We start from the raw sequence: 24,810 nt of genomic DNA, 5'->3' as shown, positions 1-24,810 counted from the left end.
TAAGTAGAAGTCAGATGAACTGAGGTCTCCAATTATCTCACCACTAATGTGGTTGTAAATGCTCAGAAGGTGAGTGCCAGTGACTTCCTTTCAGTTGGGGAAGATGCCTGTATTCTGAAAGGTGTCTGCTGTATGTAAATGTTTTTAAAGATGCTAGTAGCAAAATGCTGTGTGATCTACTGAACACTGTATAGTTATTCATCCTTGAGATCCATTTTTTTCTTAACCTTTGTAGGTGTATTATTCAGAAATAACAGAATTGTGTTACAGAAGGCAGTTGTGGCACCACCAGTCCTGTTTTGTGCTGAGTCTTTGAACAAACTGTGTACAGTTTTGTTATTCAGGTGCATGGGATGAACTCTTGTTGGTCATTCTTTCACATTTGGACACTTTTTCTCTACTACCTCTCCACTTACATGGAAGAGTCCCATGGGAGAATGGGCCCATTAGAAATGTTCTGCTCTCTCTTTATTTTTTCCAGCTCTTACTGTCCAACACGGTACATTTTGTAAACAACTTTCTATTACAAGCATATGCTCAAAAGTTTGGCTGACCACAGCATCTGCTCGAGGACTAAAATGAAGGTAGTCAAGCTCTATCAATTTCTTAAGTTAGGAAAGAAACCAATCACTTGTCTCTAGTGCCCTTCTCTGCCAGTTGTAGTGCTTCTGCCTTGCGTGAGCTCTAGGCGACTATAATAGAAACTGTTGTATTTATTGATAGGAAGAATGAGGGATGAATAGTTCTTTCAATCCTCTTCTTTACCTTTCTAACAGCTAGGTGAGATGCTCCCAAAACACCAGCTGAGCAGCTGGTTCCCAGAACCCAAGCCCTTAACTCCTTCAAGGCACAGTGCCTGGGCATTACACATCCAGACGTGGATGGCTCAGGCTCATGTTAAGCTGAATTCCTTTTGTGAAGCCACGTTTGCTTTGTGTTTATATTAATCAACATTTTGTAGGGAGATGAGTATTTGTACATCCTTACACATCGGGCAGTATTGCTCTTTCATAGTCAGCTTGCTCTGAAGGAGTTAACAATTTCAACCTGTTTTCAGCTGGAATGAGGAAACTGATTCCTCTGTGTCCCTGCTTTCTATTCTCTTGCTGGCCTACTTCCCTCTGCTTGCATTTTGCATTCCTAATGCCATGAATAAATCAGGACCCAAGGATTTAGAAGGTGGTACAGCTGTAGCCACTCAGAAAATTGAACCTCTGAGGCTTGCACTGCAGCTCCAACAACTGCCAGTACGTATGTTCTAAGCCCTTTAATAACATTTAACTGGCACCAAAAATAAAACTCACCTCTGTGCTGTTTTCCACTAATGTTTATGCACTGGTACCTCTACCCCATGTCTCCTCACTTTGCTTCCTTTGCCTTTGAGTTGAAACTCAGCTGTAAGCCCTTCAGGCAAAGCAGTCACCTCCTGATCACTGTGGTTTATCACCAATTTTTGCAGCAAGGAGAAGAGAATAAGGGAAACAGGACTGTGACCCTGCTGAGAGTTCATCTTCAATTGTGTTAAAGGTTCTGTAGAGAGCTCCTCTCCCTGGCTGTGGTCCTAGATCCTCTGATAGCTTGTCATTAATAATGCATGCTGACCTGCTTTTCTATGTGGCTCTGTGGCTCCTGGGGGGAGTGTGTGAGGAGCTCTGTGGGCTCTTTAGGCAGAGGACGCTTCAGCCTGGGAGAACAACAGGTATTGGAAACGAGCTTGCTCTGGAGGATGAGTATCTTGAAAGAACGAAGTCTCCAAATACCTGCTTCTAGGAAAGACGTCCCTCATCATGGCTCTGATCTTTAGAACAACAGTTATGATATGTTCTGATGTTAATTTGATCAAATTGTGTGTTTGATTGAGGAGGTCATTAAGGTTGTGGTCAGGTGGCATTAGGCTCTGGAGCCCTGAGATCTGCACCCAGCTGTCAGAGCTGTGCCATAACTCCCAGCTTACTGTGATGGTTGGGGCAGGCACTGAAGTACCTGAGCAGTCCTGGTGGTTTCAGTGAAGTGCTGATTTGTGATGCTGCCTTATTTCTGTTCTTGGTTTTGTGTTCTATATGAGGAAAAGATTCCCACAGCAAAGGGTATTTTTTTTTTTTTTTAAAGCCTTGATAAATTTGCTGTCAGTTTGTTCACCTCCCAGGCTCACTGCAAACATATCAGCTCAAATGGTCCTCAAACAAAGCAGTGGGTACCTTCCACAGCCTCAAAATACGATTCTGATCCTGACAGCATTAGAAATCTGTATGCTCAGATGGGATGCTGTTCTGCTGCTTAATGAATCGACCCCATCAGCCCACAGTGGGCACTGTTGGAGGTGTGGGACAGAGCAGACTTAGTGCTGTGCAGGAGGTGGGGAGTGAAGGTGCTGTTATGTGGTGCAGTTACTGAGCTCCAGGTACTGGCTTTGGGCAAAAAGGTGACTGTTTTATTGTCTAATGCATTTGGGCCCTTCCATTAAGGAATACAGCAGTAAGCTGCTTGTGTGTATGGCTTACCTGTAAGCCCTGAATGCCCACTCTCCAGGAATAGCTTTCTCCTTGCAGGTTTATCCCAGCCCTCTTCACACATCCCATGCCCATGCCATCCCCGCTCCAGCTGCCTGCACATGGATCACTAAGCAGTTTGCTTTCTCTTAGGGCACCTCTGTTCTGTGTCGAAGTGAATTTCAGCAGCCCCTGCCTGATTGCCTTCCTGCCTCTGTGTGCAGAGAGCAGGGAGGGATTGGAGAGCACGTCACAAATGTGGTGACAGCCTCTGAAGAACAACAACAAAAAGCCCCTGAAAGCGGCCTGTCTGCCTTTCCCCTGTCACGTTTTTGCTTTTTCTAGCCCTATCTCCTTTCTGCTGCTTTTTTCCTCTTTCAAATTCTTTTCCCCTGTTTGCTCGCTGCTCTGAACAGATTTCCTCCCTCCTTTCTCGTTCCTGGGCAGAGCTGCTCCAGTGCCACTGCAGGAACAAACACAGAGGGGTCTGCTCTGCTCCATGCTACCTGCCTGCACGGCTCCCCCCCTTCTCTCACCCCAGGTATCATGCTTTTAGAAACGCTCCTGGTGCTTTTCTAAATACTTCAGACAGTGTGGGATCTGTGCTTGGGAGATCTGGGTGTTTATGGATGCTCACAAAGGAGTTAGTTATTTACTTGACATTGTTTTCTTTATGCAGATGGAGGAACAGTAGGGTTCGATTCTTATATTTGTCTCAAGCTGAATGTAGGGCTCCTGATTTGGGATTTATTTCTTCTCGTTGCAATAAGGCCCTTTGCGTTCCCTTCCCAAGCACGGTTACCCCTCTGATGTCTGGGAATGGAGCAGCTCTGTCCCTTTGTGTGAGGTCCATCCCTTCTGGCTCTCTGAAGGTAGACACCGCATGACCACTCCAATCAACGATCCTGCATCAAAAACGCATCACTGTCAGTTTGGTATGGGCTGCTGTGGTAGAATTCAGTCCCTTCTGTTGTTTCAGATAGGTGGAGACCCAGAGGAGGGAGCTTTCATCTCAGCAAAGCACAGGGTTTGGTGGCACTTGGGAAGAAACAGCATTTCTTTTGGCTGTAAGATGTTTCCCCTGTTTGTAGGCTTTCACAGAACCATAGAATGGTTGGAGTTGGTGCCTAAATCTGCACACAGTATTTCTCCATCATTCTTATATCCTATGCTCATCCTTTTGGTTTTTTTTCTACAGGCAGAGAGATAGTTCAAGGCAATTACTCTCACCATCTCAGCACCTGAACTGTTCTGCTGAAGATGGGGCTGTTAGGTCTGTGGTTACTGCTTAGGTTGCTTGGTGCTACAAGGCACTCTGTGTTATGGAAGGTTCCAACTCCAGAGCAATTTGGCCAAATTAATATTGATTTTGAATAAAGAGCGAGCAGTAAAGATTTTGGGGTCGTACCAAACACAGCTCCCCTTTCCAGTTTTAAAATGATTCAAACTACAAATAACATTCCTAGACCCCATACAGCCATTAGCACATTTGCATTCACAGTGTCCTACGCTCTGTGTTCAGTCAGTGTGAATGGTTCCAACTTCACCCAGGAACATCGAAGTCTGTTTCAATGATTTAAATTGATTTCTGCTCCACTGTTTAAGACTGAGAATTACTGGTGTAAATGAGATCTAATTGCACTTCTGGGTCACGTCTTATGAAACCCATCTGGATTTGGTCTGTTGTATGTCTGTGTCTTATTTAACACTGTGCATGTTGGGATGTCCCTGTGGGGTCAGTGGGGATTGCTAATTTTGTTACTGAGATTAGTACAGTGCTGATTAGTACAGATGAACAACCAAGGTATGGAAAGACGTGTGTTGGTGGATGGTAGGTTCTGGAGTTCCACCGGAGGTGATGTTGGGGTTATCTTCAGAACTGGAAGCATACCAAATCCAGCATTTCTTTTCACAGACTTTCCCATACGCTTCATATGGTGGCAACACTCATGTGAAGGGCCGTGTTTATGGCAGATCAGAGCATGTCTCCCTGATTTCCTTTGAGTCCTGACTTGCTGGGCTGTTTGTCCTAATTATGTCCTCACAGCACAAGGTACCAGGGCCCTGGGATGATGCTCCCAGCCGTGCAGGCAAGTCATCCACCAGAGATTCTGGTTTGTCTAAGAACTCAAGCAAAGCTGACACAAGAGATTATTTCCTGCTGCATCCTCCTGTTCCTAAACTGTGTGTTTTGCTGCATTCTAAATTACTGATAGTGCAGGGGCACGTACTGCAAAGTGCCTTATTTTTGCTGTTCCTGCTGTCTGCTCGTGTCTGTGTGCTGATGTCCATCTCCTGTGCATGTGTAACTCGGCTTGATACGTCCTTGCTTTGTTCATGCCACGTTGTCATGTTCCTTACAGCGTTGGTGACAGATGCACTTTGATCTGCTCACATCCCTCTGTGCAGTGGTGGGATGGGGACTGCTGGGCAACCCATAGAATGGCCTAAGTTGCAAAGGACCCCAATGATCATCTGGTTTCAACTCCTCTGCTGTGTGCAGGGTCGCCAATCACTAGACCAGGCTGCCCAGAGCCACATCCAGCATGCCCTTGAATGCTTCCAGGGATGAGGCAACCCTTCCAGCACTGTTTTTTTCCCCCCCCCCCCATCTCTCCTCAGCTAACCTAGCAGTTATTTGTGTGTGAGCATGCACAAAAATAGCCCAGGAGAGAGACAGTCCTGGTCCGCCTCCCAGTCCACACCCAGGGCTTGGGTTGTTTTTTTTTTTTTTTACTTTAAATACAGCTTTTCAGGGCAGGTTTTGCTGCACAGCTGTGGCTGTTGCGGAGGCAGATGCTATTGAGGCTTTGAAAGTAGGAGGCGTGCAGTGCCTACCTGTCCTCAGGTTGATCCCTTTGTATCCACCTCACAGCAGCGTTATGGCATCAGTGTTGTTCTCAGGGTCCCCAAACTGACCGAAGCGTTACCTGAGCTTACATTTCCCAGGCTGAGATAACCCAGCAGTGACAGCATGGGATGGGGATCAGATCTGCACAGCCAACTCATTGAGCTCGGCTTCTTTTCCCATAATGTGAAAATAACACCACTGACAGAGTTCAAACGCCTTGCCTGGGAGGACCCAAAGATCCACAGACAATGTTATATGTGGACTGAAACCCAAATTCCAGCTCTGGTCCTACCCTCAGCTTCTCCCTCTGCTCTCTGACAACACCCTCGTGTTTAAATACCTTTGGTTAAGGATTTCTTCATGGCTCTTCCTTTGTCTTCTCAAAGGAGAAAAGGCAGCGTATCAGAAATCAAGCTCTCCTCTCATTTTTACTCCTTACCTTAAGAACAGCCCATTTTAGAAAATAAACTCTAAACCTCACTGCAAACTGCAGGTCAGGACCAAGGTGACCACGCCTGGCAATTACCAGCACAGGTGCGTGGCCATACGTAATACACATTGAGCAGTGGGATGCACACCTGAGCCTGGCTGCTGTGCTGGGTGTCCAGAGGTCAGAGCATGGTGCCTTTTGTGTTGCTTGCCTTCCAGCCCCCTCCCTTTTTTCTCCCCCCCCCTTCTCTCTCCATGTGTATTTTGTCTCCTCCTCCTCCTGTGCGTGTGTCTGCCTTCGCATCCCCGCTGCTCTCCCTCCCCTCCTTCGGGCTGGTGGCCAAAGGACCTCCAAAGGGTCCAAACAGCACGAGGTTGTCCTTGTTCCTCCCTCCAACCGACCCAAGGGTGTCTTGGCGTGCCGGAGAGATGCTGCTGGTCCCGGCGATGTGATCGCATAGCAACGTGGCGGCGGAGGAGGCTCAGCCCCAGCATGCAGCCCTGTCACGGGCACCTCTCTGCTGATTCACAGCCCCTGCTCCCGGCTGCTGCCCGCCTTCCCGACCTGGCATGCTCGGAAGGTAGGCCGTGCTGAAATCCTGCCGTGGGGCTGGGAAGGGGGAAGCAGGGGTGGCTGTCCTCGGGTGCCTTGGGTGTGTGTGCATCCCTTCAGAGAGATCTGCAGCCGTCCGTGCGGGTGAGGGAACTTACAGAGCACAAAAGAAAGGGGTTGGGGGCAGGACGGGGGGGGGGGAGGTTAGTGATGCTGTTCCCATAGGGGAGGCTGGAGGTCGGGAAGGGGTGCTGATACAGGCTGCTTTAGTAATAGGGATCAGGATATTACTTTAAGGATGCTAAATGCAAACAAAGCAGAGAGCGTCCCTGCTCTGCCAGCTTTCCCCCTTTCCCGGCTGAAGGCTCAGCTCCCCTTTGGCTGAGCTGCAGGACCACTCAGAGCAGGCTGTGTGCTGCCTGCTGCTGTTCTCCCAGGAGCATCCTGTAGGGCAGAGGCGGGGATACCTCCAGCTGGGATAAGGCTGTTGTCCCAGCACTGCCCTTTTTGTTCACTGCCTTGCCTGGTGCATCATCACTCCCTTTGTGTCTTGATCCTCCCTATCCCAGCTTCCTTTTCCTCATCCTCCTCGTGTTCCACTCCTGATCACCCCAGTATGTGTGTGGAGCCACTCGGGGCAGGCAGGATGCCACGTGGGGTGACTGTGTGTCAGTGCCACCTGGTGCATACCAGGCTATACCAGTCCCCAGCACAGCCCCTGAGGTGTTGAGTCTTCCCTTCTGCAGAGTGAAATCACTGAAACGGCGACTGTGCCACTGCCCTGTGCTGCCATGGGACAAATGGGCAGCTTGGGTTAGGTTTTTATCATCCAACCAAATCTCAGCGTGGTCACATTTCATCTCTGCCCTTTGCACTTCCTTTCTACCTGCCCCATGTTTGTCTCTCTGGAGCCATGAGTATTGTCTCTTGGTTATTTTTTTGGATGGCCTTCATCGCCTGCCCAGAGACCTCGCAAACAAGATCCCATGCAAAACCCCATCAGGATGGGGATGAGCTCCTGCTGTTCTTCCTTCTCCCTGCTTGGTTTGGGGCCACCTCCACCACCACCAATTCCATGTGCAGAATGCTGCCAGGTGTGCAATGGCACTGTAGAAAGGGAGCAAGATGTCCATTCCCCATAACATTAGAATGAGGAGAGACCCTGAGACCCTGTCTGGATGAATTCCTGGGATAGATAAATGACACTCATGGAGACTGCTCAGGTCCACAGCTGTGAGTGGGGTTGCACAGATTGGAATGGTTCTTCTCAAAAGTACACAAAGTGGAGAGGGGACAGGAGGGAGTGGATGGGTTCAACTGAAGCCCCGACTTCCCAGGGTGCGTGGTGAATTTCTGATTATTACTCCATTTTGAGAAGCACGTTCAGGTCCTCCGCTTCAGGCTGGGTGCCTCTGATAAAAGCCTGGAAGTCAAACTGCAAATCTCCTGAAAACGGAGGAGGAATTTGCTCTTCCAAAACCCTCATTTTCACAGGTGTTTAAAGATCAAACAGTTCTTCGGAATGAAGCCAAAATAGCTCCAGACCATTTCCTTTACTGTTTCCTCTAGCATAAAAATGAGGCATATCCAACCCAGCTTGGGAAAGGGAAGGAAATGGGACCTCTCATGGCTGGAGAACATGGAGTGGGGGCAATTGATGAGGACCAGATTTGGGGTGGGGGCAGAGCTCTCAGTGCACAGATCTTATTTTAACACCAGGAATGAGAAATGAAGTGTCGAGGAAGCTGAAAGTGGCATGGCAAATGGGCGACGTGTTTCTCACCATGCAGCAGGACTTGCTCCTCTGCTAATGGTGGGGAAGGAAGCACAGATTGTTGGAGGAGAAAGGCAGGCAGACGACTTGGGGCTTTCAGTGGGTGGAAGTAGTCTGGCTGCAGAGCTACAGAGCAGGCAGAGCGCTCTGCAGCCTCCTTCCAGTCACTAAAACAGTTTTTGCTGCCCTGCTGTCCCTTCTGGGCATGGGGAGGATGCTGGCTTCTGCCCCTTCACCTTTTGTCTGCCAGGTCGGCCCATCCAGCCCTAAGGAGCTGTGAACCCTTGGCTGGGTTTCAAGGTGCAAAGCTTGGTACACAGTGCCTGCTTAACTGCAGGAGGAGGAAGGATGGGAAGGATCCCTCAGCAAAGCGAGTTTTGGAGAGAGCAGCTTCAAACCCAGCTGTGAGTCAGGAAGGGCATATGAAAGAGATTTCAGATCCTCTTCAATTGCCACAAGTTATTTCCGTGCAGAGAGGAGCAGTTGTTTGCCATGGCCACCTATGGGCACACACTGTTGGCTGGGGACACCCAGGTCCCCCGTTCCTGGATGAGGAATGTAACTGGTGCTGTTTTTCAGCCTGAGATTTCTGTGTATTCTTTGGCTTGGGAAAACAGAGATGCAGCAGAAGAGACTCTGTTTCTTTGTTAAGACTTATGACAGCTCCTTATCCCTTGAATTTAAAACCATTTTGGTTGTGAGCTCAAACCCTAGGAGGTTATCTCAGCATGTAGCTTGTTAGGTGGGAGAGTGCCCACTTAGTGAATAAAGTCCCTTTCACACCACGTGCCCTCCACCACGTGCACCAAGGCTTTCATGCAACTTGCTAAGGACATCTGCTTCACTGAGAGGCCCTGTGCTGCCATTAACCATGGGGAGCTGGCAGGGAGTGCCCTGGGAGGACAGATTGTGCCACAGAAGATGAAGATTCACGCAGCATCTTGTTTGGCATCTGGGTTTTGGAGCACTGAGATGATGGGGCTCTCAGTGCCACACATATGGGAGGTTGCTGCTGGCCATCGTAGGGCAGAACTACCAGAACTGGGGGCTGTGGGGCGGTTTCCACGGAGGGTGGCTGAGTATCTGCTCCTGGTTTGTAAAGAGATGGAGCCCTCCATCGTGGCGTGGGTCCTTCCTCTCCTTGTGTTGTCTTTAAGCTCAGCCTCAGTGGGATGAGGTCTTCTATCTCCCCAAGCCTTGACCTCGCGGGGTCTTGGGAATCAAATCCACCAGCCACAGATCTCAGACTCCAACTATTTACTTACAGATGCAGAAAATCTTTTTTTTTTTTTTTTTTGTTTGCTGGAACAGGATGTGCCACTGCACCACTGAGGGAGTCCTGCTGCCTTCAGCTTGGGAACGCTCCCTTTGTGAGCAGATACATGGGAGCTGAACTTTGAAATATCCACAAGCCTCCCACCTTTCCCCTTAAAGGACACAGAGCTGAAATGTTATTACTTCTCTGGTACTGTAAGCTAAACAACAACAAAGCCATTAACATTTCCAACAGCAGGGAGTGTGTTTGTATTTCCATTCCCCTCATGGGATAAGGGCTGAGCTGCCCTGTCTCTAAACCTTGCCATGTTTTCCCCTTAAAGGCCAGGATCTGAAGTGGAAATATTCAATCCGGAAAGAACATCTTGGAGACGATTAGCAATTCAAAACATCAGCCTTGTGATGGAGGGACCTCTTGCCCTACGTGCTGTATTTGCTGCTCTTTTATGTAGAGAGAACTGCAAATCCAACTCCCACGTGGGATTCGGGCTTCCAGACGAGTCCCCATCCTGGGGCTGCCCACAGAGATATGGGGCAGCTGCAGTGCAAACCGTGGTGGGGATTCCCAGGTTCTGGGGGCAGCTTGGGGCTGGGTTTCTGTCAGGAAGGTTTTAAACAGTGCCCCAGGCTGGAGGAGCTCCATGCTGTCCTCTTGTGCTTCTGCAAGGGCTGAGGCTCCGTTCTTACATCCCAATCCTGCTCCAGCTCCCAGAATGTGCTCTCTGCCTTCCCTCCCAGTGTCTGCATGTGCTTTCAGCCAGGCTGCGTTCATCACCTTTCATTCTGTCGCTAACCATGACACCTGGCTGCAGCACAGTGAGGTGGGACACAGCTCCTGTTGGTGAGCAGCCACAGCCAGCAATGGCCATGCAGCCCAGGAACATCCCCAAGGCACCTGGTCTGTGTGCTGCAGGGCCTGAACACAGTGCTGGGCTGCAGCACTATGGTACAGAGGCGGAGCAGAGCAGGAATATTTCTCCTTCTGCAGGAGCTGGGATTTGGCAAGGGCTCACACGCTGGTTTGCTCGCAGCCTTGCCTTGCCGTCTGCTCGTCTCTCCCCTTGAATGTGTGGCTCTGTGCTGGCTGCTATACAGTTGGGTTATTTCCAGATTCTCTTGGGTTCTCCACGTAAGGATGTCAGCAGCTGCCTGGGACGGGCTCCTGTTCCCTCGTGCTGTGGCTCTGTGTCTGATGGGACCATGCCTTGGTCCAGGGAGGTGAGGAGCCCCACAGCCAGGAGATGCAGAGCAGAGAGCTGCCAGCCTCACATCCAGAGGGCTGAGCAGCACCAACCCCAGCCATGGAGATTTATCCTTGAGCAAAAAGCAGTTCCGTGCTGGTGGAAACCTGAGGCTGCAGGCTGGTGGCTGCTGGGAGATGTCGCAGAACCTCATTACCCAAAGCCATGAATTTCTCACTCAGAGCTCAGCAGGATTCCATGGAGCAATTTGAGGCAAAGTCTCTTTTTGTGCCCTGAGAATCACATCCAAGAGATGAAATTCTCATCCATAAGGTGTAAAGGAGGGTGAGGGCCAGCTCAGCCCCAGACAGCGCTGTCTCCTGTCCACGGGTGAGTTTACCCAGTGAGGCCCCGAAGGCATTTGGAGCTGTGTTGTGTCTGCGCTGGGGAAGGCAGCAGGGCAAGGTGCTGCCGTGTGCATTCTGCGATGCTCATTTGTGCAAGTGGCAGGAAGGGAAGAGGATGGACTCTGCATTATCTGTGCGTTGGAGAGCTCAGCGCGGGCTGCTCTGCTGGAGATGGGGAGAATTGTGGCAGCAGAAATTGCGAAGGGATTATAAAAAACATCAGAGGATAAGCTGTTCTCTTAATGTATGTAGCGGAGGGGGAAGGCAGGGGAAGCACACAGGGCTGGGGAGAAGGAGCAGCAGCCCTGAGCCCTGCGCTGAGCTCCAGCACCTCTCACACTGCTTCTTTCTGGGCTTTATCTTCTCATCCACTCTGCATAAAGAGGAAGCAGTGTCGACAATGGGGCGAACTGCTGTCCTGGCTCAGTCAGACCCCAGGCAATAAAAACAAACCGGCAGCAGCCGGAGGGTTTGTTTGGGTATGCACAGCGGTTGTGGGGCTGCTGTTGGATCGCTTTATGGTCGCACAGGCTTTAAAAATTGAATAAAACTGTGACTTTTATGGCTCCTAATAAAAAACGCATAAAAAGGGAACCGGTTTGGTGAGAAGAGGGAGTGAGGTGCTGGGAAATTTCCTTTCTGGGTTTAACAGCAAAGATATAACGTGTTTGAAGGTATCGTCTGTCCTGGGTGCAGTGGGAGCTCTCCCTGCTCTGCTTTTAATGCAGGCATCTCCTGTGCTTTGGGAAACCCGGTGCTTTTTTTAAACGTAGCGTCGCGTGTGGGCCAATATGATGGCAAATTACATAATGAGGTGCAAAGAAGTGGGGAAAAAAAAAGAGTTAGATGTTGAGTCAGGAAAAAACAAAAAAAAAAGATTGTGATGGGAGAGAGAAGCTGACCCGCCTGCAGGTGCTCAGCCCCCAGGTGGGCTCAGCATGAGGAGGGGCTGCCTGCTGTACTCTGTTCCAGGTGCCCGGGGTCCTCTCCGTCCCCATGAGCGGCGGTGCCCATGCAGCCCCTGGTGATGCAGGAATGGCCCTTCGTCGTCCCGCGGTGTCCTGAGTGGCGCGTGGCTGAGCTGGCACGGCGTGGATCTGCTGCCCACCCGCTGTCCCAGGTAAAAGCCCCTGTAGTTTGTGTGTGCCTGTGGAGCAAGTGGGGACCCCCACCCTGGCCCCACGTTGCCTTATTGTCATGAGGGCTGTTACCTCTCCTTCAGTGCCTGGATTGCAAAGTGTTTCCCGAAGTAGAGCGCACGGGACAACCTGCAGAGCTGCTTTTAAATGTTCTTTTGGAGTAAGAAACAAGGGGCTGCTGCTGCTGCTGCCAGGTGCTCTGATGTGTTTGGTTGGGTTTGTTTTCCTCGGAAGTGGGGAAGGATGTCAGCTTTGGCTGAAAGGGAATGTTTGATGAGGGAAAGGAAGGGCTGGAAAGCTCGTAAAGCTCGTAAAGAAGCAAAGACTGAGGTGCTGTGGGGTGGAGGAGGCTGTTCTATTCCTGGGCTGCTTTTCTTGAGGATGCTCTGCCCTGAGCATTCCTGCTCACCTGCACTGGGAACAGAGAGGACAGCTCTGCAGGAGTGGAGTGGAGAGGAGGGGCGAAGATCCCACTGAAAAGGTGTGAACGTTTGGGCTGTATCCGCCTGAGGTTTTCTCTGTCCCTACGTGGGGTGTTGACTCTGAGTCAGTGTCAGCCTATCAGATTCTCCTCCTTCCTAGCCTTCTGCAGCCTTCCTCTGCCGACCCGTTCAATCTGAGCACTCTGCCCAGGCTGCCACACCTGGCTGAGCCTTGCTCCATCCTGGGGCTCTGGGGCTGGGGGGTTTGGGAATGGGTAAAGTAGTGGGAGAAGCAGCTGGCAGTGCCACCAGCGGTCAGATGTGCAGTGAGACAGGGAGCTTTTCATTCCCTCCCTGTAGGTGGAGGAGAGCACGGGAACAATGCTGGCCGGCAGGACTGTGGGGGACATGGGGAGCCAGCCCAGAGCCTGCTGGCAAAAACAAACTCTTTACACCCAGATGGACAGGAGTATCCGTACTGGCACCTAGCACTGAGCTGGGGCATGGATAACACCTTGGGGTTAAGTCTGAAGGGCAGGTTCGCCTTCTGGGTTGTCAAAGCTTGCTGGGACCTGGGTACTCCTACCCCTGGCAATGACCCTCGTGTGCCCCCCAGCCTCATAGGGTGAGGGGTGTGCAGCGGTGGCACCCCGGGGGTTAAGGCAGGTTGGAGGCTGCAGGAATGCCACAGACACAAAGCTGGGATTGAGGCTGGCGAGGAGGCACAGCCGCCCCCCTCCAGATTCCTGGGGGGTCAGTGCTGGGGCAGCCCTGTGCTGTGCTCACAGCTGTGCTCACTGCCTCCCGGGCAGCCGCTGCTGCACAGCAGAACCGAGGCAATGTCTGCTCCAAGCAGCCCTGCTGCAGCCCGAGCAGGCAGGAGACATCACCAGAGCCTGCGTGAGTCCTGGGCTGGGAAGAATCCTGCTATGGGTTGGATGGGGATGTGGGTCCAGGCTGCTGCAGACCTGGGGAAGGGGTGCTCAGGGGATGCTCAGGTAGATGGTAATGCTTCTGCCCCCTGCCTGCTTGCAAGGGGTTGCCCTAGGGGGGTAGGTGGCTCGTGCTTGGCCACCACCACTGGCTGATCCACAGGTTGTAGTCAGTGAGTTGTGGGCTTCGAACACCTGGGCTGGAAGGGCTGTGGTTGCTGCTAAGCTGCACTGCACACAGGTAGAGCTGCTCTCCTGCTTTGGCATCCCTGGGCTGGCTGCTCCCTGCAGCACCGGGGCAACTCGCTTTGGCAACAGGAGGAGCCGCGCAGGCAGACTGTTGGTTTGTGTTTATTTTTCCCTATGTGTGAGCAGCAGTTTTAGCTTGAGTGATTCATTATGCATGGCCACAAGATCGCTGTGAGCTCTGTGGGCGACAGGTTTCTCTCTTTTCTCAGTGCTCCTGGAGCAGCAGGGCGGGGGAGCAGCCTGCAAACCGGTGTTAGATGCTCTTGGAAGGAGCAAACTTAGCAGAGCTGGGTTTGACTCCTCCATGAGAACCAGCACACAGTGGGCACTGCTTGGCCAAGCTCTGGGGCTGGCGGCTCTCCCTACTCGCTGCCCTGGGGCACTTCAGCAGCCCACTTTCCCTTTGGAAATGCTGCTGCCTTCTCTGGAGAAGCTTGCCTGTTGCATGGGCCATTTAGGAAGCGATAACGCAGTTTATTATGGTTGATTAGTCACCTGGGGATAATTAGCCCCCAAGTGAGCTCTGGTAGCAAAGTAGCACGAGAGTGAACGCTGTGCACAAAGTACATTGACACCTTGCTTGTAGCAATGTAGTGTGTGTGTGTTTGTGTACTCATTGCATGCTTCTTTGGAAAGGAAATCCCTAGCCTCGCTCACCCAAGTCCCATGAGATGCTCCTGGTCCTGCCAGCCCATGTTGGTATGGTCAGCGAGCACAATGATGCCTTCATTGCTACTGTTAGAGGAAATGGGTGTGAGGCAGTGCTGGAGGCTTAGGGTAGGATTGCTCACTCACTGAGGATGCACAGCACCCATTTTCCAGGTGTGCTGCTGATGGAGCTCTGTGCACATGGCCGGGGCAGATTCTGCTGCTATTTGCTCCCATCAGAGCAGCTCTTGTGCCACTGTTGGTTCTGGGGAGGTGTAGGGGAGAAGCAGTGGTGCAGTCCCACATTGCTGGCACTGGGTGTGGTGCTGTGAGTGCTGGCAGCTCCCTCTGGGCACCACATCCCAGCCAGCTCTGTTTCTGCACAGGTTAAAGGCTCTCAGGATGGCACAGGACCTTCGTGTGTAACCCCCTGGGTTCCTGACAGTGCTGCTGGGCCCCAGGCCCCTCTGGAGATGAATCTTTGTTGGAACGAGATCAAAAAGAAATCTCACAGCCTTCGGTAAGACCCCTGGCCAGCCCCGTGGGCTGCTTATGCTCATTGGGAGCTTTCCGAGCTCATTACCCGTATGAGCTCAACCTTCAGAGGCTGCAGCTTCCAGCCAGCAGGACAGAGAGCTTAACTGGGGCGTGTTAATCGCCTCTTGCCTCATTGCTGGCTCCTGGAAGCTGCTCAGCTGTGTAGACACAGAGCCAAGCCCCCTGCGCTGCCCAGAGCGCAGTCCTGGGTGCTCTGTTGCCAGCTGCAATGCAGGGGGTGTCTGCAGAGCATCCTTTGCCCGGCACCTCCCACCCACCTGCAGACACAGCATCCCCATAGCTGGGGGTTCTGTGGGACCACAGCCCTGCCCCGGTGAGCCCAAGCTGTCACTGCTCTCCTCCAGGGCTCGTCTGGAGGCGTTCTCCGACCACAGTGGGAAGCTGCAGGTGCCCCTCCAGGAGATCATCGACTGGCTGGGCCAGAAGGATGAGGAGCTGTCGGCGCAGCTGCCCCTGCGTGGCGATGTGCTCCTGGTGCAGCAGGAGAAGGAGACGCACGCGGTACGTCCCCATGTACCAACCTGGGCTGAGGGCTTGCATCTACAGCCATGCCCCCGATGACACTGAGGAGTCTCTGCAGGTGGCCCATGTGGGCACTGGATGAATAAATCACTGCAGCCTTCAGCCAAAGGGCAGCAGGATGTAATTCTCCAGCTCAGCCTGTCATCTCCTCCGTGCCCTGCTCTCCTCTCCAGGCTTTCATGGAAGAGGTGAAGTCCCGGGGGCCATACATTTACTCTGTCTTAGAGTCAGCGCAGGCTTTCCTCTCTCAGCATCCATTTGAGGAACTGGAAGAGCCAAATTCAGAAAGCAAAGGTCTGTGGAGCCCTCATTCCTCATTCTCTTATGGCCCCTCTGGGGCTGGACTGTGGGATTGGAGGGTGGTGGCTGGTGTGACACAGATTGCTCTGCCTCTTGCCATAGCACATCATCTTTATCTGATTCTTTGGTAGAAAATGAGCTGTGCTTCTGTCCTCGGCTCCCATTTTTGCCCTCTGTTTGCCTCACCTGCTTTGCTTTTTCAGATGTCTCTCCCCGGCACCGCATCCAGAACATCAGCCGCTTTGTCTGGAAGCAGGCGAACGTGGCCAGCGAGCTGTGGGAGAAGCTGACAGCCCGCTGCGTGGACCAGCACCGGCACATCGAGCGGACATTGGAGCAGCTGCTGGAGATCAAAGGGGCCATGGAGGAGCTCAGCACGGCGCTGGATCAGGCCGAGAGCGTGCGCGAAACCTGGGAACCCATCGGGGACCTCTTCATCGATTCCTTGCCAGAGCACATCCAGTCGACCAAGGTACTTGTGGCTCTGAGGATCCGGCTTTGGTCTGCAGGAGGGTTGGGCAGCAGCCAGCTGACCCCAGCTGACTCCCAGCTTGGAGCAGAGGGATCACATCTGGGTATTGACATCTTGGTTCTCCTTCCTCCCCTGCCATGTACCTGGATGTGGTACCGCAGCTCTTCAAAGAGGAGCTCTCTCCCATGAAGGACGGGGTGAAGGTGGTCAATGACCTTGCACACCAGCTCGCCATCTCCGATGTCCACCTGTCCATGGAGAACTCTCGCACCCTGGAGCAGATCAACACGCGCTGGAAGCAGCTGCAGGTGATGTGAGGCGAGGTGGGATCTGATGGGGGTCGTTAGCTGATCTAATTGCATTGATATCTGTGAAAATATGGATAAGGATGGGATGGAGATTTGGGTTGTACTTCCCCAGCCTGTGGGAGGAGGTTGAAGGCTGAGCAATGTGAAACTGAGGTGAGGAAGATGAGTGGAGGCACGTCTGAGTCCATCCACAAACTTTCCAAATGGGGCTGCCATCCCAAATGCCCAACGGGTGCCTTCACACTCCTCTATCCATCCTGCAGGCCTCCATCAATGAACGCCTGAAGCAGCTCCAAGATGCCCACCGGGACTTCGGGCCGGGCTCCCAGCACTTCCTCTCCTGTACGTGGGCAGGTCCCAATGGCTGAGCTGGGGTACAGCAGCACGGGGTGCAGGTCCTTGGGCACAGCGCTCCCAAAAGCTGAGGCAGCATGCCTCACAAATCTTGTACCCGGTGCACAGGGACCAGGGCGTGAGGCAGAAACAATGCTGAGCCCTCTGGGGCTGACAAGTCTCAATGGAGATTGTTGGTGCCTCTACAGCCCTCATTTTCCAAGCTGGGAGAAATGAAGGATGATATTTCCAGCTGCCAGAACTGATAAGATGCCTGTGGGGTGGTGAGAGGGCTGAGGGTCACAGAAGGGCTTCTTTCCTCTAGGGTGGGATGAGCATGGGATGAGCCCTCACCTTCCTGAGGTCTCTCATGGGCAGTGTCTTAACCCCTGCCAGCACCTGAAGATGGGGGGGCTGAGGGGCACCCACCATCAGCAGCACCGACCCCAAGGAGCTCCCAGCACTGGCCTGATCTCCCCCCTCTCTCCTTGCAGCCTCTGTTCAGGTTCCCTGGGAGCGAGCCATTTCCCCCAACAAAGTGCCATACTACATCAAGTGAGTGTGCTCTGTGGCAGCAACGGGAGCTGGGGGTGGGCTGGGGGAGGCACTGAGCTCCAGCTGAACCCAGCAGAGCCCTGCCCCAGTGATGGGTACAACCCCATGGGCATCCCCTATTCTGCTGCGTCCTGGGAGTGCAGCCTGTGGCACCAGCACAGGGGACATCATCCCACGGTCACTTCCTTGTCTCTGGGTGCTTGATTCCCAGCCTGACACCTTGGCTTCCTTCTGTGCTTCCAGCCACCAGGCACAGACCACGTGCTGGGACCACCCAAAGATGACAGAGCTGTACCAGACGCTGGGTGAGGAGCCTGCCCCCAGAACCCCTTGTCTCTGCATGGGGAACAATGTGAGATGCCCTCAGCCCTAAAGGCAATGGGGTGTGAGGCTGAGCCAGGCTTGTGCTGGGGGGGCATTGTGTCTGAGAGCATCTGCTGCTTCCTGCCCTGTAGACAAGGATATTTAGCTGTGGTTTTCTTCTTTTCCTGTGTTACTGCAGCGGATTTGAACAACATCAAGTTCTCAGCCTATCGGACAGCTATGAAGCTGCGGCGGGTGCAAAAAGCCCTGCGATGTGAGTAGGATTTCCCTGCTGGTGGGTTTCCTTGGAAGAGGCATTCAATGAGCACAGCCTCTCGTCAGAGGCAGGAGCCCACCAGGAATGTGTTGGGAGATGAACCCATGGCTGGGAAGCTGAGCAAAGTCACAGCGGGATGTCTGCCTTGGGGTTAGGGTGTGGGTCAAAGGGATCAGAGAGCAAAGGGATAAAAAGCCCTTTCCTGTGCTCCTTGATCAGTTCTGGTTGCCTGTATCTCCTCATTCCAGAAGTGATGTGATTGCATTCAATATGCACTTGAAAAGGGCAAGGAGGTGGGTGATGGGACTGTCAGAGCAGTGAGTGCTGAATAGTAGTAGGGATGCTGCAAAGCCATATCTGTGAATTTGGGATCCCTGGTGCAACCACCAGATGGGTCAGGAGAAGGGAGGACTTCCTGCATCATGTTATAATGTGAAAACGGCACGTTGGCTCCAGGACACCAAGAACTTTGCCTTCCCATGCCAGCCCTGAGGGGTCTGCTGCCTTTAGCCATGGCAGCAGAGAAGGAAGATGGCACAGAAAGTGGCTTGAGAGGCTGGTGGGTATCTGGAGTGGGGTACACAATGAGGGAATCATTCTAGGAACTGTGCCCATCCCGTCCATGTTCTTCCCTACTGCAGCAGGGCTGTGTCTCCTTGCTCTCAGTTCCCATCCACATCATTTCCCCCCCACCTCTGATCCCTCTGCCTGTGCTCTCTACTCAGTGGACATGGTGACCTTGGCCACGGCCCTGGAAATCTTCAACGAGCACGACCTGCAGCCCAGCGACCGTGCGATGGACGTGGTGGAGGTCATCCACTGCCTGACCTCCCTCTACGAGAGGCTGGAGGAGGAGCGGGGCATCCTGGTGAACGTGCCGCTCTGCGTGGATATGAGCCTCAACTGGCTGCTCAACGTCTTCGACAGGTACCGGCCCCGAGGCGTCCCCCCATTGCTGGGCCTGCTGTGCTTGGGAGCTGCAAAATGGCCCCGACTGGTCAGGATGGGGCTGGCTGGCGTGGGTTTGCCTTGCTGACCCCCCTGCCCAAAAATCCACCTGTGTTATGTCTCACCTTGCAGTGGCCGCAGTGGGAAGATGAGGGCCCTCTCCTTCAAGACGGGCATTGCATGTCTGTGTGGGACAGAGGTCAAGGAGAAGTTTCAGTGTAAGTTCCTTGGCAAGCTGGGGGAAGTGGGAGTGCTTTGACTTTCTGGCTTAGCCATTCGCTTCCCAAAAAGAGCAGAGAAGCAGCTTTTGTGCAGTGACTAATGTGCCTGCATCACCTCCCCTCACTCCCTCCCACGCCTACGCCACCCAAATTAGAAGGTGTTTTTGCACAGCCATGGGTGCAGCGTGGGTCCTGCTTGCATGGAGCGGCGCAGAGAATGCCATGGGGCAGTAGTTATTCGGTGCTTCTCAAGGGATAAGCTCAGGGTGCATGGCCGGGCAAACATGTTCGTGTCAATGAGAGCCCCGTTTGCTGCATTTTAACCATGGTACTGCGGTGGAACGCTGGAAGGCTGTGACCACCAGTGGGTTAAAGAAAGGAGCGATGACTCAAGAAGTCTCCTGTTTACTGGGAGCTGGTGAAGTTACTTAATCAACAATAGGTTCCTTTCTCCTTGATTTAAGCGGAGCCCAGCTGCCAGCCATGCGTCTCATAGGGCTCTCCCCTCCCTGTCCTTTTGCAGACCTCTTCAGCCAAGTGGCAAATGCAGGCGGGCTGTGTGACCAGAGGCACCTGGGTGTGCTGCTGCACGAGGCCATCCAGGTGCCACGGCAGCTGGGTGAGGTGGCAGCGTTTGGGGGCAGCAACGTGGAGCCCAGCATCCGCAGCTGCTTCCGATTCGTGAGTGCTGTGATGTCCGTCTGTCCATTGGTGCCCTACGGTGGGTGGCTCCAGCCTTGAGCATCTCCTCCCATCCCTTCCCCAGAGCCATGGGAAACCTGCCATCGAGGCAGCCCAGTTTCTGGAGTGGGCCAACCTGGAGCCTCAGTCCATGGTGTGGTTGGCCGTGCTGCACCGCGTCACCATGGCCGAGCAGGTGAAGCACCAGACCAAGTGCTCTGTCTGCCGGCAGTGCCCCATCAAGGGCTTCAGGTAGGGGCTGGGGTGTAAGTTTGGAATCTCATGGGTCAAAGCAGCTCCTCTGCCTCCCACTTCTCCCTCTGACCTCCCGATCTCTGCAGGTACCGCAGCCTGAAGCAGTTCAACGTGGATATTTGCCAGACCTGCTTCCTCACTGGGCGAGCCAGCAAGGGCAACAAGTTGCACTACCCCATCATGGAGTACTACACCCCGGTATGGGGCTGGGCTGCCACAGGTGGCAATGCTTAGGCTGATGCTGTCCCAGCAACGTCTACCTTGTTTGATTTTGCCCATCCGTGCCTTCTGAGGGCTGTGTCCTCCTCACTTCCAGAGCTATCTCTGCCTCCACTGGGTTTGCGCCCATCCCAAAAAGGATTTCCTCCCTGAGGATGCCAACCAGCACCTCAGCCACGTTCTTCTCTCCGCAGACCACCTCCAGTGAGAACATGAGGGACTTTGCCACCACGCTGAAGAACAAGTTTCGGTCCAAGCAGTATTTCAGCAAGCACCCACAGAGGGGGTACCTGCCTGTCCAGTCCGTGCTGGAGGCTGACTTCTCTGAAACGTGAGTGTGCTGGTGGCTGTGTCACCAAGGGGGGGAGGTGGCATCTCCAGGAATGCTGCTTGGAGGCTATGGGATGGAGGAGTGCTGCCCAAGGATGGGTGGAGGTGGATGGCCGAGGATAGAGGGAGCTGGCCAAGGGTTGATGTGGGGGTGCTGCCCAGGGATGGAGGCAGTTTGTTTCAGAGCTGGCCCAGCCCTAAGCTATTGCAGGAGGGCAGCCCCTCCAAGTCCTGGCTGTGAGCAAGGACCACAAGTCTTGCTGACTGCTGTGCTCTCTTCTTCCAGACCAGCCTCCTCCCCGATGTTGCCTCACGCTGACACGCACTCTCGGATTGAGCACTTTGCCAGCAGGTACCAGCACTGCTGCGGCACAGAGTGTGGCTGCAGTGGGGTGGGAGTTTTGGGGGCAGCTGCTTCCCTGAATGCTGTGTGTCAGCTCTTGGCAGTGGCTTTGCCGCTGGGGACAGAGAGAGGTCTTCCAGGAACTGTTGCACTTAGAGTGCATTCAGCTGACATTCCAGCTGTCTCAAGCCACTTCTATTTCCTCCAGGCTTGCAGAGATGGAAAACCAGAACTGTTCCTTCTTCAGTGACAGCCTGTCCCCTGATGATAGCTTGTGAGTTCTGCCTCCTCTCCCTGCTTCTGTGGCTCCATCCCCACCTTCCTAGGCACCCCTGCCTACCCAAGGGTCTTGCAGCCACTTCCAAGCTCCAATGTTCCTCACTGTGTTTCTTCCACTTGCTGCAACAGGGATGAGGACCAATACTTGCTGCGTCACTCCAGCCCCATCACGGACCGGGAGCCTGCAGGCAGCCAGCAGGTCCCAGGCAGCCTGCCCATGGATGACAAGGGGGAGCTGGAGCGCATCCTGGCCCACCTAGAGGATGAAAACAGGTTGGGGACATGGGCAGCTCTTCAAGCAGGGGCTTGAGACTAAGGCAAGGGCTTGGAGGATGAGTCCTAAAGCCTTTGGGGAGCACTGAACTCGGTGAGGTCTTGGTGTTCTCCAAGATTCTGTTCCTCAAAAGGTTCCTGCCCAACTCTAGAATGTGTTCCCCCTCTTGAACCCCAAGTACCCCTCTTGAACTGTTTCAAGTGAGGCCTGGCCACAGCTGCCTCTCTCCTCTCTGAGCCTCTGGTGGATGGTGGACCACAGCTGAGCACAGCAGGAGGGCTTTGCTTTCCCTGCCTCTGCTCTGGGCCTCTAGGAAGCAGCTGGGTGCCTACTGCCTGCCACCCCAATGAGGTGGAGCTAGAGGCAAAGCCTCCAGGGGAGCTCAATCTCAGCATCACCCTCCAGAAAGGAGAGTGGTGGGATTGACCTGGGCTGCCTTGCAGGATCCTCCAGGGAGAGCTGAGGCGTTTGAAGTGGCAGCACGACGAGGCAGTGGAATCCCCGACCTTGGCTACGAGCTCCCCCGAATCGGTGCAGGACCCACGCAACGAGGAGCTCCTGGCAGAGGCACGGATCCTCCGGCAGCACAAGAGCCGCCTGGAGACCCGCATGCAGATCCTAGAGGACCACAACAAGCAGCTGGAGTCCCAGCTGCACCGGCTGAGGGAGCTGCTGCTGCAGGTACAGAGCGGGGCTCGGAGTGGGCATAAGGTGCGGGATGAGGATGGAATGAGGTTTGCCATGAGCCCTTCTCCCTCCAGCCTCCAGCAGAGTCAAATGGCAATGGTTCAGCAGCATCTTCCTTGGCTTCATCTCCACATCAGTCTGAAGGCAGCCAGGCGAGGGATAAGGAGCACGACACCCCCGACACCGAAGCAGCAGGTGAGGTTTGGAGCTCCCTGGGTGATGGCTGCAGAGTGCACACACCGCTCAGCCCAGCCCTCTCCCTCAGCAGATGAGGTGGAAGCCAAAACACAAGAAGTCAGCGTGTGCCTGGAGGACATCATGGAGAAGCTGCGCAGCGCCTTCCCCAACTCTCGAGGTACTCGGGTGAAATCCCCCTCGCTGGCATCCTACTGCTCCATCAGATGAGGTTTTTTCCCTGCGGAGCCCTGCCCCGATCCCACCCTCCCCCCGTCGACGATCTCCCACTGCCACAAGCACAGAGAGGATGAGGAGGAGCCCTCCCACCTGCGAGGACAGCACTCAGAGCCACACGTTGGGCACAGGTGTTGGCTCCTTTCTGCCCTATGGGCTCTGTGCTGCAGATGGACAGAGTGACGGCAGCGAGGCTGCGGTGACCACCTTCAGGAAAGGAACAGCAGCAATATGAGCTCCCCTGACTACTCAAGGATAGCTCTTCCAGCAGGGATGGTTTGGGATTGGGATGGGGCTGCTCTGTGACCACCCGCTGAAATGCCCATGTGTACAGCATTGAGATGCTGCTTGGTGCCAGCACTAACCCGCTGCAGGGCAGTGCTGCCCTGTGCCACCCCTGAGCACCCCCACCTTCTAACCCCTCCTCCCCTCCCATCTCTCTTGCAGGTATGACCTCCCTTATCTAACACCTCCAGAGGCTTTGCCTAACCACTGCCCAGCTGCTTCGCCCCCTCTTCTCCCCATGCTCACAAGCTGCAGGAGATCTCAGGGGAACATCGGGGCTGTGGGGTCACAGCACTGCTCACAGAGAGGCTCAGAAGGAAGAGCTGCACGGCACACAGAGCTCAGCACCCTGCTCCTCTCTGGTTCTGCCCAGGGCCCTTTAGGGTGATGGGCACCATGACACTCCTGCAGCCACCGAGCAGCCTCCCAGGGCTGAGCCAACTCTGTAACAGCAGCCGACTGCCAGCCTTATGGATGGAACTCTGAGAGGTGCTGGGTCTGTGGGGTAGGGACAAGCCCACACCAGAGCTTCAGCCCAACTAGTAGCCTTATCTCGGGAGGATCTTTATAACAGAGCCTTATCATTTAATTTGCATATATTTCTATATATTATATATATATTCTGTACTTAAATACTCTCACGGACTCATGCCATTAAACCCTAACACTGAGTGTAGTTGCACTTCGCTCTTGGTCCAGCCCAACTCCTGCTCCTGCAGAGATCCTTCCCCCTCTCAGCGGGATGATATGGGGGCAACTGGAGGGCCAGGCTGGCGGCAGGGCCCTGTCCCACCTGCTGTCCTGGGGAGCATCCTGGGGGCTGCCAGGATGTTGGGCTGTGATGTAGGATCAGGGGCTGCGTTATGTCGAGAAAGCTGCAGAGTCAGGTGCTGTGGGTGCCCCGCAGTGGGAGAGAGTTGGGATGGATAGAAAGAAGGAGCCTTTGGGCACACCAGGGCGCTGGGAAGGCTGTGTGTTTGTGCATCTCTGCATGCTGCAGGGGCTTTGGCTGTGCTGGATGTGCTGTGTTTGAGAAGGGCTGTTGGACCAAGGCGGCATGCTGGGGAGCAGGGAGCTGCATCCTGTGGGGTTGGAACTTTGGCAAAGGCGTGAAGCAATGGAGGAGATGTGGGCCTGGTGGGTGACACACGGTGCAAGCATCCCAATGGTCTGTGGGTCACTGTCCTGGGGAGAGGGTGGAGGTGTTGGGTTGGCTGTAGCACATGGTGAGAGCTGCTTGCAGTGCCCCAGGGAGGGATGCTGACATGGCAACAGATATGGCATCATTGGAGTATGGCTACTGCACAAGATCAGGGTGTCCCCATAAAAAGAGAAAGGCAGAATTATGGCAAACTGGTGCAGATCCTCACTGTAGGGAGCTGTGTGCCTGCCCCGTGGGCTGTGGGTGCAGGTTTTGGGCTATGCTGAGGGCAGCAGGGAGGGATGTGGGCGGGCTGATGCTCTGATAACCACGTACTGCTGTCCTGGCTGCTGCTCTCCACCTCTGCCGTGGAAAGAGAATAAATTTGTATTTATACCGAGCCTCCGGTGTGTGTGCCGGCCTCTTCTTTCCGTGCTGTTTTCCATTGTACCCCCAGAGCCAGAGCAACGCCTGGTGCTGTGCCATCCTGAAACAGTCCTTCCTGCAGGGCCAAGGACATCCCTCTGCTCAGTGTCACCACTGGGGCAGAACAGAAACTGCGAGCAGAGCCGTGGGCAACCTGGCTGCAGCTGCATCCCCTGCCCACCATCTGCATCCTCTTCCAGCAAGTCTGGGGCCATGCAGCAGCTGGGACGCTGGCTGTGCAAGGATGGTACCAGACAGGAGGAGGTGACAGCAGGGACCCTTGGTGGGCAGTCCTCTCCCTCTGCTTTTTCAGGCTGCAGCTTCTCTCCTTGG

At 53.9% G+C, this 24,810-nt stretch overlaps 1 protein-coding gene across 6 annotated transcripts; it reads left to right on the top strand.

Annotated features, from left to right (window-relative positions):
* The first annotated feature begins 315 nt into the window (after positions 1 to 315).
* DRP2 (dystrophin related protein 2) lies at positions 316 to 24,451 on the top strand. 6 transcript variants are annotated; one of them, XM_085230609.1, is made up of 24 exons: positions 316 to 1,247; positions 6,177 to 6,350; positions 11,932 to 12,079; positions 14,736 to 14,869; positions 15,252 to 15,408; positions 15,603 to 15,723; positions 15,933 to 16,201; positions 16,363 to 16,509; positions 16,773 to 16,851; positions 17,337 to 17,397; positions 17,641 to 17,702; positions 17,900 to 17,974; positions 18,703 to 18,904; positions 19,058 to 19,143; positions 19,670 to 19,827; positions 19,913 to 20,079; positions 20,169 to 20,280; positions 20,496 to 20,632; positions 20,918 to 20,983; positions 21,183 to 21,248; positions 21,383 to 21,526; positions 21,971 to 22,208; positions 22,289 to 22,409; positions 22,480 to 24,451. In XM_085230609.1, exons 3-24 carry the CDS (start codon positions 11,972 to 11,974, stop codon positions 22,617 to 22,619), a joined length of 2,850 nt encoding a protein of 949 aa, XP_085086735.1. In that variant the 5' UTR covers positions 316 to 1,247; positions 6,177 to 6,350; positions 11,932 to 11,971; the 3' UTR covers positions 22,620 to 24,451. The 6 variants fall into 6 exon arrangements, with proteins under 6 accessions (XP_085086735.1, XP_085086734.1, XP_085086733.1 ...); XM_085230608.1 differs by having other exon boundaries at positions 4,405 to 6,350; XM_085230607.1 differs by having other exon boundaries at positions 2,643 to 6,350.
* The last annotated feature ends 359 nt before the right edge of the window (positions 24,452 to 24,810 follow it).

The sequence above is a fragment of the Meleagris gallopavo genome, chromosome 9 (assembly GCF_905368555.1).
Source record: "Meleagris gallopavo chromosome 9, MGAL_WU_HG_1.1, whole genome shotgun sequence".
Lineage (NCBI taxonomy): Eukaryota > Metazoa > Chordata > Aves > Galliformes > Phasianidae > Meleagris > Meleagris gallopavo.
This window is presented reverse-complemented; position numbering and strand designations above follow the sequence as displayed.